General features: G+C 38.7%; 1 protein-coding gene across 1 annotated transcript in view; it reads right to left on the reverse strand.

Moving 5' to 3' along the window:
- HLCS (holocarboxylase synthetase) overlaps positions 1-17,468 on the reverse strand; it is a 205,285-nt gene that overhangs the window by 129,053 nt on the left and 58,764 nt on the right. Inside the window, exon 6 of the mRNA XM_050929180.1 lies at positions 10,127-10,395. Within this exon, the coding sequence (XP_050785137.1) occupies positions 10,127-10,395 (269 nt within the window). The remainder of the gene's footprint in view (positions 1-10,126; positions 10,396-17,468) is intronic.

Here is a 17,468-nt window from a genome sequence, read left to right on the forward strand (position 1 = left end):
CCTTTCAAAATCAGAAGCACAAGAGAAGTCACAATTTGGTGAACTTCATGCTATATGAACCTAAAAGGGCATTAGAAGAAAACCTCAAATGAGATCCCAGCAATGCAGAGGATTCCCCTCCTCCCGCCGCCCAGGGCTTTTTAAACCATTGAGCAATGTTTATTTTGACTTGTCATTTTAATTAAATATCCCTATTTATCAGGTATATGAGAACAATTTAGTCCTCTCTGCTCCTACACTAAAATTCACTGTCTTGCTGTGTGAATAAAGTCATGTGTCCTGTCCACAGCTACTGCATCATACTGAGTGTTTTAAGCTCATTCTTCCCATTATATATGGGTGCAGTATGTCCTACAATAGCATTTTTATTAGCGATATGGATACACACACACACAGATCCTGAGGCATTTAATATAGATCATATGCTGTACTTATACACATGAAAACCAACCCTTCTACAATATAAAACATTACTGATATCAACGATAAAATTTTAAAGAATAAAACCAGAAGTTCACCACGTATGCCTAATAAATATTCTAACATTTTTGAACAAACTATTCCAGTCAATAAAAATGTGCTAGAAATATTTCTTTATCAATTTCATGAGTGCCCCGGGCCTAACAAATACGTCCCTACAGTGCATTACTTGTATCACTATTCCAGCTGCATCCTCAAAACTAATGAGCCTATGCTAAATCATACAATCCTACACATGCTAGGGGGGCCTGGTACTGGAAAGGGTAACCTATTCAGGTGACTTAGTGACAGATCTTCTTGACTGACAGACAAAAACTCCGGAATGGAACTTAAATTGCAGTACTGATGATCATTATAAATTTTAATTAAATAATGAACACATTAGAAAGAATTTAAATAATATTTTCAAAGGATTCAGTAAGAGTAACATCTAATGTAAAATCATAAAAACATTACTGAGCAGTCTAAATATCTAAACAAATCTTTATTTTACAATTAGTCTAATACCCTTCAATTTAAGGTACTTAAAGGTGTATGCACACTTTGTAGGTTACTATAGTACATTTAATTTTATGCCAACGATAATACAGTGTGTTTATTAATATATGTAAAACATCAATACAAGCCATCTGGAGAGCTAATGAATAATCAAGGGATTTCAAATTAAACTACAGAATTTTTCCTTAGAATCTCTAGGACAACACTGTCAAGTTCAATCTATTCACTTAAACTCCAGAATCAATTTTTCAAACTTTATGACAGGTCTAATAGTTTCCACCTGTTTCTTTTGCTTGACTTTTGACTGGCACATTACCAGCCAGGTTGGAAATGTAGACAAAGACCTCTATTAGGCTCCGGCTGTTTCTCTACTGTGAGGTCACTCAGCCATTAAATTAGTTCCAGCCTACTTTCTCCTTCTATGTCTTAATTTTTGGTGGATATGTAGGTTCGGGGGAGTGAGAAGGAAGGAAGACTAAGGTTTGACTTGTGGAAAAGGTAAAGGAAAACCTCAAATCATGTTACATTCTGAAACTTAAATGGCATACTTGTGATCTACATTATATTAACAATTTGCCATATTTAATAATTCACCATAGTTTAATGCCTTTTGAGTGACTTCTGTATCACCTTTTCAGTTGACTTAGATTTAGCAAATTTTAAGAGCTATCATTTCTAGAGTTTGAAACATTTATTCTAAGGATAGACACTTTTCTGCATTTGTTGCACTGCTAAAGAACTCAGGCCACAAACTGTATTACATAGAAGTATAATTATTGAAACAAAGGGAAGTTGCAATATTTGTGCAAAGCATTTGTTAGATAATGACAAAAAAAATCAAGAGCTTTCATCGAATAATGTTTCCTGAAAGTGCCAAAAACCAATATCTGCAGTTATAAAACTTGTCTGTTTATGCAAGCCTGAACTGAAACACACACTATTTTTAATGGAACTCTTAGCATTAACAGGGTCTTCAATAGCTCCTTTTTTTTTTAGTGCAAGCAAGCAGATCCTTTTTTCTGAGATTTCCCTTTGGCCTGGACCTCCAATAAAACCTGCTTCCAGGAAGTTTTTTTTGTTTTTCTTTAAAACTTTGGACTGATGGCTAAAAGAAAGTAATACACTACATGTTCTACTGACTGCATAATGATTCATTGGGAATCTGTGCTAAGTACAATATACACTTGATTTATTTTGATTAAGTTTTCAATTAAAGACACCGGAATAGTTCTTGAATAGACATTTCATTTATGAATGGCTGGCTTTTAAAGCCTCAAAGAGTTCACTGAATTGCAAGCTACAATTATATAAGGAATATATTGCCCACCACAACAGTGCAGCCACAATAATACCAGCCACACTCTTCAAAACTTATACTTTAGCTAATTACAGAGGAGGCTTCCAGTAGGCAGAATTTAATTGCCCATACTAGAATTGGCCAGGATACCCTTCTCCAACAAAAGGCTATTTAATGATGAGGACTTCTGTTTTACATCTCATCTGAAAGCCAACACTTCAGATAGCAAGATTGCTAAGAAAAATCTTAGATCCAGTCCTGTAAACACTTAAGCATATGAGTAATTGATTAAATTGGCTCTACTCATGGGGGTCAAACTTTGTTTTCCCAATCTCCCTCATCAGTTATTCTCTTAAATCCTCCTTGGTCAATGCTATGAGTTCAGGATTGCCTGCAAATCTAAGGTTATTCACTGCCCTCACAAATAACATGACTTGTCTTGTTTCATATCTCAGTGCTACAGCCATTCCATTACTGCTTCCAGTACCAACACAAAGGTCTGTTTATATTTAAGGGAAGAATTCTTCTCCTTTGGTCTGGGGTGCAATGCCTCGCCTGATGGCTCAAGACCCCTTCATTAAGGAGCTCACGCACTCTCGGACAAGAGGGTTACTGGCCCGTTTCCCTGCACGAATGATTAGCATTGCTAGGGAGCTGAAAGATACATCCTTACAGATTGGAAGCATCAGTGGGAAAGAGTCTAACTCATTAAGTAAAGTCTGGAGCCCATCGTACACCTGCTGCCTTGGCCACTTGATCACAGGCTCAACAGGCTATTCTCTGGCTCGGCCAGAGTTGCCACAACCATGCACAAGGGCATGCTGGTTTCCTCCCAGCATTGCAGACAACAACTTATATGGTGGAAGACTTTCCCCAACCTGATATCTGGAAGGCAATCTACAACAAGTAGCCTCCCTTGATAGAGAGGCCATCTTCTGGTTACAGAACCTTGACATCAAGTGCTAACATCTGCGTATGAGAACAAGAGAAAGCAAGACACATCATGTTAAACAAATCTTATGATAGTGTACATCCTACGGTCCTTCTGAACCATTCTGCCAGCTTCTTGTCTACTCTCACTGCACTCATCAATTTTCTCTTCATATTTACTATTAGCTTGATCAATTTCATGGGGATGCCATACATTCTCTGAACAGACTGAACATTGGCAACAAGACAACAAAACAACGGCACCTGGAAAACAAGAGGAAGTAGTAAAGTTCAAATTCAGAGATAAAGAACGAGAACAAGTGGGGAAAAATGGGAATTGTGAAAATGACAAAAATAAGGTTTGGACTAGACATTCCTGCATTCTGAAAACTGTTAGATTTGGAAGCAACTACCAATGTATGAGAGAAAGGTGTCCCATCAATACTACTTTATGGGTCTGAATGTTGAGAAGATGAGTGAAGCCAACAAATGTAAGATACTGTCTGCAGAAATGAACTGACTGAGGGGAACACTGAGAATTTCAAGACTGCAGAAAATAAAAAAATGAATTAATAGGAAAATGACTAGGGTAAGAAATAACATTGTTTCAGAAGAGTCAAGAAAGACAACTGCATGGACATGTCAATAATGGACATGGGAAGGATACCTTATATGATGATACATACCACAGTGAAAGAAACTAGAAACGGGGGAAGACAAAGGATAGACACGGTGGCACAGAACAAAAACGTTTAAAGATGAACAAATCCATGAAGCTGGTTGTGATGCTGGTAAACCAAAGTGCCAGCTCTGGCCAAGGCTGCAGGTGTTAGCTAAGAAATGACAAACTCATAGCTGGAAATCAAACCAGCTCACCTATATGTTCATTTGGTTCAGAATTGACATTAGTCTTACAAGAATATATTTATTGTTTAGACTATGAAATGCTTTTAAGTAGCTGCATGCATTAATCCCACTTGTAATGCCTGTATGCCATGCTATAAGGAAAAATGTAAGTTTTGCTTTATAACTTTGAAAAGGTTTGCTCTGAACATGTGAATCAAGGCATGGGAATTGTCCCCTGCACCTATTAAGGAGGCCAATCAAGATTAAATGGGCCATTTAAGAAACATCAAAGTACAAAGAACTGGTGACAGCTCTATCACACCTTGGAAATGCTATGTGCAAGAGAGATCATGTCACGGACTAGAAGGCCAAAGGTAAAAGATAAAACAAGCTCACAAGAAAAATCTGTCATCTCTTTGCTGTCTGAACTCTCACAGGGCAAGAGATATTAAACTAAGGCCAGATCTAGACGGCACACTTACTTCAGTATAACCACGTCGCTCATAGGTTTGAAAAACCCACATCCCGAGCGATGTAGTTATATAAACACAATTTCTTTTTCCTTGTTAATATATCTTTAAATAGTTCATTACAGGATTGGCTACAGGCATTGTCTTTAATGTAAGATTTAGGGTGCCAATTGATCTGGAGTGAGTGACTGGTCTCTTGGGACTGGAAGTAACCTGAATATTTAGTGATTTTCAGTGTAAATGATCATTTATAATTAAGGCCAGCTTGCCTGGGTGGCAAGATAGATTGAGAATCTCAGGCAGGGATCGGCAACCTTCGGCACACAGCCCACCAGGGTAGGCCCCCTGGCAGGCTGGGCCGATTTGTTTAACCTGCCGTGTCCACAGGTTCAGCCAATCCCTGCTCCCACTGGCCGCGGTTTGCCATCCAAGGCCATAGGGGGCTGCAGGAAGCAGCGCAAGCCGAGGGATGTGCTGGCTGCCGCATCCCTCCACCTCCTTGGCCTGGAGCGGTGAACCGCAACCACTGGGAGCGCAATCGACCGAACCTGCAGACATGGCAGATAAACCGGCCCAGCCCGGCCTGCCAGGGGGCTTACCCTGGCGGGCCACAAGCCAAAGGTTGCCGATTCTTAGTCTAAGGGGACTGTCTGTGACTCCATGGTACGACTGTTATAGTGATCCAAGAGTTCACACTTGTTACTGGATTGGCGAAATCTAATTGCAGAACATACCACTAGTTTGGGGTGTCTGACCTGTTTTTGACAATCTGCCCTGAAGTAGGCATTCATGGTTGTGAGCCACTCCAGATAGCGTGTCACTGATACAAAACAGAAAGTGGTGGAAAGACTTCGTTCAGTTCCATTATCGTGCTAAGCTGATATGACCAAAAACAAACGTGGGTTAACTCACTCAAGTGCCCCAGGGGTCTGCAGGATCAGGGCCCAAGTTTGGAATCAGAAGAAAAGTTACATTTATTGCAGTAGTTCTCAAACTTTTGTACTAGTGACCCCTTTCACATAGAAAAACTGAGTGCGACCCCTCCTTATAAATTAAAAACACCTTTTTATATATTTAACATCATTATAAATGCTGGATGCAAAGCGGGGTTTAGGATGGAGGCTGACAGCTCGCAACCTCCCATGTAATAACCTCACGACCCCCTGAGGGGTCCCGACCCTCATTTTGAGAACCCTTGATTTATTGGAATGCCAACATCACTTTCTGCAGCACCTTTATCTTTTTCTTGAAGATCTCAAATAATGACCAGGTCTGATCCTACTTAACGTGATATCTAATGAAATCCCAACTGTAGTTTGTGCAATACAACACCTAACATTCAAATGTGAAGATATTCTTATCGTCATTGCATCATCTGAAACAAATGTCAGTGCAAATGTATAGAATCACAGAAATATAGGACTGGAAGGGACCTCGAAAAGTCACCATGTCCACACCCGTGCACTGAGGCAGGACTCTACCTACACCGTACCTGACAGGAGTTCTTAAAAACTTCCTTTGGAAGCCTATTCCAGAGCTTAATTACCCTTACAGTTAAAAAGTTTTTCCTAATATCTAACCTAAAAGTCCCTTGATGCAGATTAAGCCCAGCTTTGTCCTAATTATAATAGCATTTACCATATTTGATGACTTATCAGGTCCCCCCTCAGTCTTCTTTTCCCAAGACTAAACATGCCTCATAGGATAGGTTTGCTAAACCTTTTATCACTTTTGCTGCTTTCCTCTGGACTCTTTCCAATTTGTCCATATCTTTCCTAAAGTGTGGCGCCCAGAATTGGATACAGCACTCCAGCTGATGCCTCACTAGTGCCAAGCAAAGCAGAACAATTACTTCCTGTGTCTTACACGACACTCTTTTTAATATACCCCAGAATTATATTAGCCTTCTTCTATCACTGCATCACATAACAATGTGAGCCTCATTCAATTTGTGATCCATTATAATCCCTCAGATCCTTTTCAGCAGCAGTACTATCATCAGTTATTCCCTATTTTGTAGTTGTGCATTTGACTTTAACTTCCTAGGCAAGATACTTGGCATTTGTCTTTATTGAATGAATTCAGACTAATTTTCCTATTTATCACAGTTATTTTGAATGCTAATCCTGTCTTTCAAAGTACTTGCAATCCCTCCCAGCTTGCGGTCATCTGCAAATTATATAAGCATATTCTCTACTTCATTAATTAAGTCATTAATGAAAATACTGAAAAGTACGAGACCCAGGACTGACTGAGGTGCGACCTCACTAGACATGCCCTCCCAGGTTGAAATCAAACCACTGACTACAACTCTTTCAGTATAGTCTTTCGACAAGTTATGCACCCAAATTATAGTAATTTCATCTAGACTGCATTTTCCCAGTTTACTTATGAAAATGTTATGTGAGACTGTATCAAAAGCCTTACTAATATCAAGACATACCTGGTCTATTACTTCTCCCGTCCAGTAGGCCAGTAATCTTGTTAAAGAAGGAAATTAGATTGGTTTGGCAAGATTTGCTCTTTACAAATTCATTTTGGCTATTCTTATAACCCTATTATCCCCTTACAAACTGATTGTTTAATAATTTGCTCCAGTATCTTTCTATGTATCAAAGTTAGACTATAATTCTCTGGGTCCTCTTTGTTCCAATATTTAAAGACAGGTACTATGTTTGCCCTTCTCCATGAGAAGGGCCTCACCTGTCCTCCATGAGTTCTCAAAGATAACTGATAACAGTTGAGAGATTGCTTCAGCTAGTCCGTTCAGTACCTCAGGATGAATTCCTCAGGCCCTGTCAACTTGAATACATCTAACGTATTTAAATATTTTTTAACCTGTTCTTTCCCTATTTTGGCTTGCATTCCTCCCCTCATGTTGTTAATATTAATTGTGTTGAGTATGTGGTCACCACTAACCTTTTTAGTGAAGACTGAAGCAAAATAGGCATTAAACACCTCAGCCTTCTTGAGGTCACCAGTTATTAGCTCTCCTTCGCTGTTGTACCTACACTTTCTTTTGTTTTTCTCTTGCTCCTAATGTATTTAAATAACCTCTTTCTTACTGTCTTTTATGCATCTTGCTAGGTGTAACTCATTTTGTACCTTAGCCTTATCCCTACAGGCTTGTGAAATTCTTTTGTACTTCTCAACTATTCTTCCATAGTTTTCACTTTTTGTGGCATTCCTTTTTCATTTTCAGGTCATTAAAGAGCTCCTGATGAAGCTACAAGGGCCTCTTTCTGTTCTTCCTATATTTCCTTCATATCAGGATAGCTTGCAGTTGCACCTTCAATACTTTCTCCATGAGAAATTGCCAGCTCTCCTGTATACCTTTATCCCTTACATTATCTTCCCATTAGACCTGACCCACTAGTTTTCTGAATTTGTTAAAGCCTGCTTTTTTGAAATCCATTGTCCTTGTTCTGCTGCTTTCACTCCTTCCTTTCTTTAGAATCATTAAATCTATCACTTCATGATCTCGTTCACTCAACTTGCCTTCCACCTTCAGATTCACAACCAATTCCTCCCTGTTAGTCAGAATAAAGTTTACAATAGCTGTCCCCCAGGTTATTTCTTCCACTTTCTGAAACAAATAACTTTTGCCCAACACAGTCCAAGAACTTACTGGAAATTGTGTTTTCTCCCATCTTACAGGTGTCTGGGTAGTTCAAGTCCTGTATTAGTGCCATGTCTTATGTTTTGGATATTTCTGTTATATGTTCTACAAATGACTCATCTACCTTCTCTTATTGATTTGGTGGTCTACCATAGACCCTCACCATGATGTGATCCCTAATTATTAACTGAAGTATTATGTCCTTAGTTTATTCAGACACAATGATTATTCTGATTTCATCTTAACAGGTCTGAGTAGCTATTTCACCTGCAGTGAGTTTTTTAAAGTTATACAACAAAAGGTACTATCCCACACTAAAAAATGAAGACCAAATCCTGCATAAAATCCAGAAGAATGGACCTCTGTGTCTCTGTGGATTGCCAATGAAATCCATGGGGATGCACACAGGTGCATGGGCTCCTGCAAACAGATCCAGTTGCAGGACGGAGGCCAAAATAAGAAGTTATTCTTCCTCCTCAGACTTAAGCTAACTTTTAATTAGCATGCCAAAAAAAAAAAAAAAAAGGAAAAAATATTCAATAGCAATATCTTTCACCTATAGTGAGAAAAATTAATGGGTTTTGTCTTCATCTTAATAAGGAATTGTTTAATTAAATTATTAAATTAGTTTAAACAATTAATAGTTTAATTAAAAGAATTTAGCTGAACAGATTTAAAGTCTTCAAATTTTCAAAACTTGCTTTTGATTTTTTTTAATTTATTCTGGATTTCTGGATAAATAAAGAAACTCTGTAAATCCTATTTATGAATCAGTTTAAAGTATATTTCAGGAAAAATGTATTAAAATCTGGGTTAAAAAAATTCCTTGATCTATTACTATTAAATTCCACAGAAAAGACTGCTAATATTTAATGAACACTGTCAACTAGCTATTTAAGCATAAAATGTAAACTATTATAAAATGATTCTAATACAGACTCATTCTTGTTCAGATATGGTGGGCTTTTTTTTAACCAAATCCACCTATTCCCTTATCAATAAAATACACTCTAAATTCAGTTTATATAAGACTGACAGTTTGGGCTCTATAGCTAAAGAGCAACAGCTCTTCTTGCTGATTAACTAATGAACTGTGATCACAGCTAAGATTATATAACATCAGGGTTGGAAGGGACCTCAGGAGGTCATCTAGTCCAACCTCCTGCTTAAAGCAGGAACAATCCCCAGACAGCTTTTACCCCAGTTCCCTAAATGGCCCCCTCAAGGATTGAACTCACAACCCTGGGTTTAGCAGGCCAATGCTCAAACCACTGAGCTATCCCTCCCCCTTAAAATGACTTAACTGATTACATATCTGGCCAACTGTTCCACATCATCACAATGGGGGTTAGAGTCCCTCAACAGACATCCTGCATAGGTGTTACCAAAGTCATTTATGTGTTGCTCAAAAGTATTTTTAAACTCTAATGAATGTTTGGAAACAAAAAAAGAAATTTGATAGTGAAATATTCATATCACCTAAAAGAGTATTAAACAGAATGTAAAAGAGTATATAATATTACAAAGAAATAAATGGCTTTTTAAATAAGAAAACTTGTTTTTTATTTTTATCAATGAGGTTTAGAGAAATCCCAAGTCTTCTATACCTGCTTATGTAATACCTTCACAAAACATTACAAATATTAACATTTTGCAACAGGAGAAATAATGGTTAAGTCCTATTATCAAGAAAGTAATTGGTGCACTAAGTTCTCCTTCTCAAAGACATCTAAATATGCTTGTAAGGACTCCATCACCATAGAATCGAGCATTTCCTAAGTGTTTACAAATAAACCGTCTCTTTCCTTCTTACTTCTCAATCAATAGGAGAAATAGCTTGTGTGTATATAGAGGTTATTGAGCAAAAGCTAAGTCAAAGAGAAATGTTTTCAATTTCATGCTGAACATTGTAGGGTTAGCGTATTTCATTATATGTGAATCACAATTCAAAATGTTTATCTGAGATGGTCTACACCAGCACCTTACCCATCAAGAAGATTCATTGTTGTTGATGTGACTTCAGCAAACAGAACAATCTTCCCAAGCTTCTTTGTTTGCAGATTGTGTTGATATGTCTGCAGGCTGAAGTGTTCAGATGAGAAGCCTCCCCCAGTGACAACTGGTATGAGAGATTGTGTTATCTCCATCTCTGGCTTGTAAGATGAGACAAATTTAAGGGTCATCTTGCTGGATTTTATTAATCCTTCAACATCTACTTTTTTTTCAAGCCATTTCAGAAAAGAAATATGATTTTCCTGTAGAGAGGAAAATGAGAGAAATATGCACAACTGCACATTAATGCACACAAACTTTCTTCTGAGAATGTCTATATCAAAAGGTTTCAGAGGTGTTAGTCTGTATCAGCAAAAACAACGAGGAGTCCTTGTGACACCTTAGAGACTAACAAATTTATTTGGGCATAAGCTTTCATGGGCTATAACCCACTTCATCAGATGCATGGAGTGGAAAATACAGTAGGTAGGTATAAATACGCAGCACATGAAAAGATGGGAGTTGCCTTACCGAGTGTGTGTGTCGGGGGGTCAGTGCTAACAAGGCCTGGTCACTACAAAAAAATAATTTTCCCTCTGTTGATACTCACAATTTGCAAACTGAACACCATCAGATTAGGCCTGAATAAAGACTGGGAGTGGTTGGGTCATTACAAAACCTAAACCTAATTTCTCCAATACTAATTTCTCCCTACTGTTATTCACACCTTCTTGTCAACTGTCTGAAATGGGCCACTCTCATTACCACTTCAAAAGTTATTTTTCCTCTCTTGGTATCTTGCTGTTAATTGAATTGTCTCATTAGACTAACCTCACACTTGGTAGGGCAACTCACACCTTTTCATGTATTTACACCTGCTCCTGTATTTTCCATTCCAGGCATCTGATGAAGTGGGTTCTAGCCCACAAAAGCTTATGCCCAAATAAATTTGTTAGTCTCTAAGGTGTCACAAGGAATCCTCATTATTTTTGCTGATACAGACTAACACAGCTACCACTCAAACGTCACACCTTCTTGTCAACTATTGGGAATGGGCCACATCAACCATAATTGAATCGGACTTGTTAGCACTACAAAAAGTGATTTTCCCTCTGCGGATATTCACCCCTTCTTGTCAACTGTTGGAAATGGGTCACATCCACCCTAACTGAATTGTTCTTATTAGCACTGACCCCCCACTTGGTAAGGCAACTCCCATCTTTTCATATGTTGTGTATTTATACCTACCTACTGTATGTTTCATCTGATGCAGTGGGTTATAGCCCACGAAAGCTTATTCCCAAATAAATTTGTTAGTCTCTAAGGTGCCACAAGGACTCCCCGTTGTTGTTCTTTTATATCAAAAGTTTCACTCCTAGATGAGTATGGAAAAACTAACCTACATTTTCTAGGCTTCCCCTCCCTATGATCTGCCTGATCTGCCCTGGTCTGACTGGTTGCTTGTCACTTCCTTGACCTGCAACCCAACCACCTTTGCAGCTTCTTGGCCTCTGAATCCAACCCCTTTCCTACGACAAGTCTGTTGGTGACTCTGTGCAGACATTCTTTGGCTCCATACCTGAGTGGGTGAGGCAATCTAAAACACATGGATACTCTCACACTGAGTGGGTGATTTAGCATACTAACCACTTAGGCTTCTGTGCTACAGGCCATATGACTCAGAGTTATGACAGACTTTACTGGGAATGTTGTAACAACTTAGTAAAAAGCATTTCCATAATGGTGAACAATGATTCCTTGGTAGAACGCTGGCAGAAGAGGCTGTGACTACTGATAAGTTTGGATCTAAATGTTGCTAAATCCAACCTGGGTAGGACCTTATTTGAACCGGCCAGGGTAACTAAGGAACTAGCTAAAACAGATTAACAAAGAAGCCAGCAAAGACCTTACAAAAGCATTTGCCTAATTAAGAGAACTCAGTATTCTCAGTGTACAGAAGGAACTGACCCTTCTGCTCTGTTGTCACAGCTAATGATGCTGTTTGTATAAATTTGTGAATTAATTTTTTTTCAAACAGGACACAAGAAGTATAAGCACACACTTATCCCAGAGGCTCCTAGATGCTCAGCTCTCTTCCTTCTATTACAGAGCCTTAGAAATGTGAAATAAATTATACTGAAGACAAAGTTAAGGGGATAAGTGATTGGGACCGCACAGGTCCTTGAGATATCCTGAAACAGCAGCTCCACATTAGTAAAACTTTTTGGATTTATCTAATGCTATTGTAGAGGGGTTTATATGAAATTAATAATAGGAGATATACCTATCTCCTAGAACTGGAAGGGACCCTGAAAGGTCATTGAGTCCAGCCCCCTGCCTTCACTTGCAGGACCAAGTACTGATTTTTGCCCCAGATCCCTAAGTGGCCTGTTCAAGGATTGAACTCACAATCCTGGGTTTAGCAGGCCAATGCTCAAACCACTGAGCTATCCCTCCCCCCTAATGTTTTGCCATCTCTTTAAAAAACACCTACTATCTCTAAACAGCCAAAGAAGAAGATGCTGGGACTTTTCCAAATCTAGGCCAAGTATAAGGAGCAAAAAGTCAGTCACCGACACACACACAAACTGTCTTTTTGCTGTATTTTTCTCCACTCATTTTATAACCTATGAATCTAAACTGGATTAGATATCTACTAATCAGCTAGGAAAAGAAGATAAAATAGAAGTAGCTATTTCACAGGTACACAAGTAGGCAACATACTGAAGCTAAGGCAAGGAAGGAAGTTAAAGCTACTGATGAACGGATTAAAGAAAATGGTAACTTATAAGCTATTTTAAAAGTGTTCAAATCCTCTATACATTAAACATTTCTGGTGCATCAAGGAAAGAAAGAGCTACAGATCTGAAATTTGTGGACAAATGACTCCCCAAGACATTAAATGATGACCATAATAACCCAATTGATACAAATGAGCAAATTCTAAATTCAGCCTACTTACTTATTCAGTCCCAGCAAACTCTCCTGTCACGCTATCTGAGACAGACGAACTAACACTGAGAAAAATCACACACTATTTACTAATAAAAATGCTTACGTATTCATTTTTCTTGCTCTGATCTTTTTTAAACAGAAAGCGCTTATGAAGTTTAAAAGCACGCAGATCTGTGTAACTAGGTACATATAGAGGTGACAGATATCAATCTCTAGGTACTTATGCAGCCCCCACTACTGCAGTATTTCAGTGCCTCAAACATTAAGTTATCCTCTCAGCACCTTTCTGAGCTAAAACTGAACTCAGATTCTCCTGAGTCCCAGTCCAGAATCTTAACTGCAGCACAATTAATACATGTCTGGCTATGATACATGCTCATTTCCCACAAATTCTTCTCCCAAGGAATTAATCTAACATTCCAAACACCACTGTCTATTTAAAGAAAAAAAATAGTGGACCTGTTTTCACCCTCCAGCTATGGAATATCCTCCCCAAAATTTACATCTGCTCAAATCTCAGGATGGAGCATTCTTTCCTGTGCAAGCTACAGCTTTTTCTATACATTGAAGTCATGATCTTGAAATCCTGTAAGTGCAAAAAGAATTCTGACTTTATTCTATGCAGTAAGGAAAATGTGTTTCCTCAATGGGACTCAGCTCTAGCTTCTAGCCACAAAAGGGCCTGAGACAATAGGCTTTAAATAGTGACATGTTTAGGTTGAGAAATACTACTTTGTCATTTTCCGATTTTTGTAGCTCCTCTAAACTCTGCCCACTGAGCTTCAAGACAACTAAGGCACCTGACCTTACAGATGGAAAACAGTTCCAATAATGTTTTTCAAACTCTCTCAAATGCTTAGCTTTCGCATATACACAACTAATGATGAAGTGGCGTAGAAGTTTTTAGCAGTGCTTCTTTGGGCTGATCTTTGCGTTGCACTTATGACTTCACTTAAAGTAATATGTAGTACTCCCAAACTCCTGCTGATAAAATCTTTATATGCCATTATCATGTGTTACATATAATAACCTATTATCTGTTACTAATACTTAGCTTTAATTTCTTACAAACAGATGTAATTTCATATTGCATTCTAGACGCATCTGTCAAGACTGATTCTCCACTCTGGCACTGCGAGTGCAGAAGGTGGGAGCATGCAAGGATTCTAAAATATAATACTGGCCACTCCAGGCTTGTATTAAACTCCTAAGGTTACAGCTTTTGCCTGACCTTGGATGGGTAGATGCTGCCACCACCCAAGTGCAAAACCCCTTTAAGAACCGAGGAAGGCGCACTTGGGAATTCCTTCCTGTGGGGTACCCTCAAGTCCTTTCACCCCTCTGGGGAAGAGCTGAGAAAGAAAAACGAAGGAAATCAGCTGTTGCCACCACCTAATTAAACAACATGCGCACAAACTTCTTAGAACACAAAAATCCAATTCTGCTCTTAAAAAAAATTTACCTTTTTTTTAAGAACAAAAAGAAAGAAAATACATCTCGAAACTCAGGCTATAGCTAGATTTAAAAAACCACTTACAAGGATTAAGCATCAAGAATACTTTTCTTGAGGTCCAGTTTAAAGGTTATCAGCAAAACAAAAGCACCTGGGATTAGCATAGAGGAATTCACAAGCCATAAAGAAATAAAAAGAGATAAACCAAATGCATCTTTCTAGACATTTCCTGATCTACTTACATATCTGGGATTTCGAATGAGTAGTTTTTAGGTATGATACCGATGATTTTTCATACCTGCCCCAAGCTTCTTACAGCATAGTTTTTTCACGATTTTCTTCACAAACTATCATCAAATTAGGCCAGTTCTTGCTATAGTGCTCAAAACAGTCCACTACTGAGTTCCATCACACGTCTTGCGGGAGAGCTAGCTTGGTTCCTCCCACTTTTTTCAGAGCAGCTGCTGCAAAGTGGTTGTTACAGAAGTATTTTGCAATTTCAACATCATTAGCCTCTATTTCTGGAACACTGAAATCTTTGGCTAGGAGGTGCATCAAATGAGCACTGTAGCCATATATTATTAGCTTGGGACTCTCTTCACTCTCTTTTAAATAATTTCTTCCCATCTTGGATACATTTTCAGCATTGTCTGTGGCCAATGTGCTACACATGTGAATTTTTTTTCCCCAGAGTTTGTTATAGCTTTTACTGCTACTTCTAGTAAGTATTCTGCTGTATGTGCATTTCCTGATGTATCAATTGTTTCTGTAAGGAAGACATTCCCTTCTTCTGTTGTCACATAAGCACATACAACAGGATCATCATGGACATTGCTCCACCCATCAAGAATCAGCTTCCTGCAGCTCCCAGTGGCCGGGAACGGTGAACCGCGGCCACTCAGAGCTGCAAGTGACTGTACCTGAGGATACTCAGGTAAACAAAGCATCTTGCAGCCCGCCAGGAACTTACCCTGAACAAGCAGTGAACCAAGTTTGAGAACCCCTGCTCTAGACCTTTTGCACTGTTCAATTTCTCTTTCATACACTTTAAGCCAAAGGCCAGCATCTGCAGCCAGAATCCAGGGCTGGAGCTTGAAGCCCCACAACTGAAGCCCGCTGCCTGCCACTCCAGGGCTGAAGCCCAAAGCCAGAGCCTCACCATTTGCGGCTCCAGAGGATGGCAGGGCCCAACCCCTGCTGGTGGCCCTGAAGGGCTTTCTCTCTTCCCCACCCCCAGTCACTGCCCAAGAAGCCGTGGCCACAAGAAAAGCCTGTGCTGGCTGCATGCGGCCACAGTGGCCGCATGTGAGAAATGATGGTACTTCTATTCTTATGGAACTTAATGAGAAAAAACTGACTTACCCATTTCCTTAGTTTTAGTTTTTAAATTAAACCTCCCCGAAACTGTCTCATCCTTGAAGGAAAAACATTACAAAATGAAAAAAACATTTATAAAGTCACCATGTAAAAAGTGCCAACTATAATCTCCAGATACACTAAAGAGGAGATGTGTTCTAATACAGATGTCTACCTCATATGTGACCCTTCTAAATTCAACCTTAATCCCTACTTAAAGGCATTCTTACACCCAAAATCAGTTTTTTTCAGTTCAAAAGAGTTTCAACTGTAATGGGTACAACTCAATAAGACTACTTTTATACCCCACATTTTGTAAAGTGGCTTACAATTTAACAGAAGTCAGTTAAGAATAAACAGGTGGAGTAAATCTAAACAAACAAGTGCAAAATGGAACTAATAAAAATCCCCAATCCATTTAGTGTCCACTTGTTTAAAAAAATGCTGGGAAGTTGGCACACTCTGGTCTTCAAAAAAAAAAAAAAAAATCTACTCAACATCTATTAGCCTGAGGTTAAGTCTACTGGGCGAGGGCAAAGGACACCTGTGTCACTATGCCCCAAATCCATACCATCTCCAAGTCAAAGGAATAAAACAGCTGTGTTACTGTATTTAATGTAACACTATTCATCAACTTTCTTTTAAACCTCTTTTTTAAAATGTAACTTGCTGTGCTGCATTTTTATAGAACTTTCACCCACCACTTCCAGGTTCCCAATGACGACAGTAAATGTCAATGTTTAACGACTTCACTGCTTACTAAAGTGTGTTTTAAAAAAGAAGCAGCATATTATGAAGATCTCACCAGCAATTCCCAAAGAGTAGGACATACCTGGACTACTGAGGCAGGGAGAGTGGCATCATGGATGACGTGTAAATTAAAATGGGTAGATCTTTTACAAGTCATGATGAGAATGAAGGGTGTCTGACTGGTTTCTTTCTCCTGAAAGGGGGAAATGGTGAACTAGGAGAACCCTGTTGAAACTCAACAGCCCCTATATAAATTTCTTTTTCCTCTTGTAATTCAGTAGGTTTCCACTGGCTTGCAGGAATGACATGGGAGCCCTCCAATGGCTAGTTTAACACATTTAAGTTTGCATGGATATTAAGCAAAAATAGTGTTGCCTAGTGAATAAAGTATGTGTCTTTATATTTGAGAAGTATTGATTGAGCCTACCATAAATTGTGTAAGACTGTATATTTATTACAATTTTTAACTGCTAGTGAAGACTGCACAGGGAAAAAGTAGTACCAGTTTAGAGGAGGGTATGAATGACCCATTTCTAGTGTAGCTGTTTTTATAGACATCACACCTTCATATGGCTAAACTTTTTTTTTCCCCCTACCTTGGCTATTTCCACATGTGAAGTATTTTGTTAAGGTATCACCTTTTTATATTTTTATTTTAGAAAAGGAGTAAGAATTCATCTATAATAGCATTGATGGGAGGAAAAATTAATAAAAAACTACAGGTTACAGGATTTGAGCTAAATACCTTTAAAATATAAAAAGCGTGCAAGCACACAGACATACTTTATCCACTACATTACACAGTGCTTTTGCTTAACAGCC

This window comes from Gopherus flavomarginatus, chromosome 1 (assembly GCF_025201925.1).
Source record: "Gopherus flavomarginatus isolate rGopFla2 chromosome 1, rGopFla2.mat.asm, whole genome shotgun sequence".
Taxonomy (NCBI): Eukaryota; Metazoa; Chordata; order Testudines; family Testudinidae; genus Gopherus; species Gopherus flavomarginatus.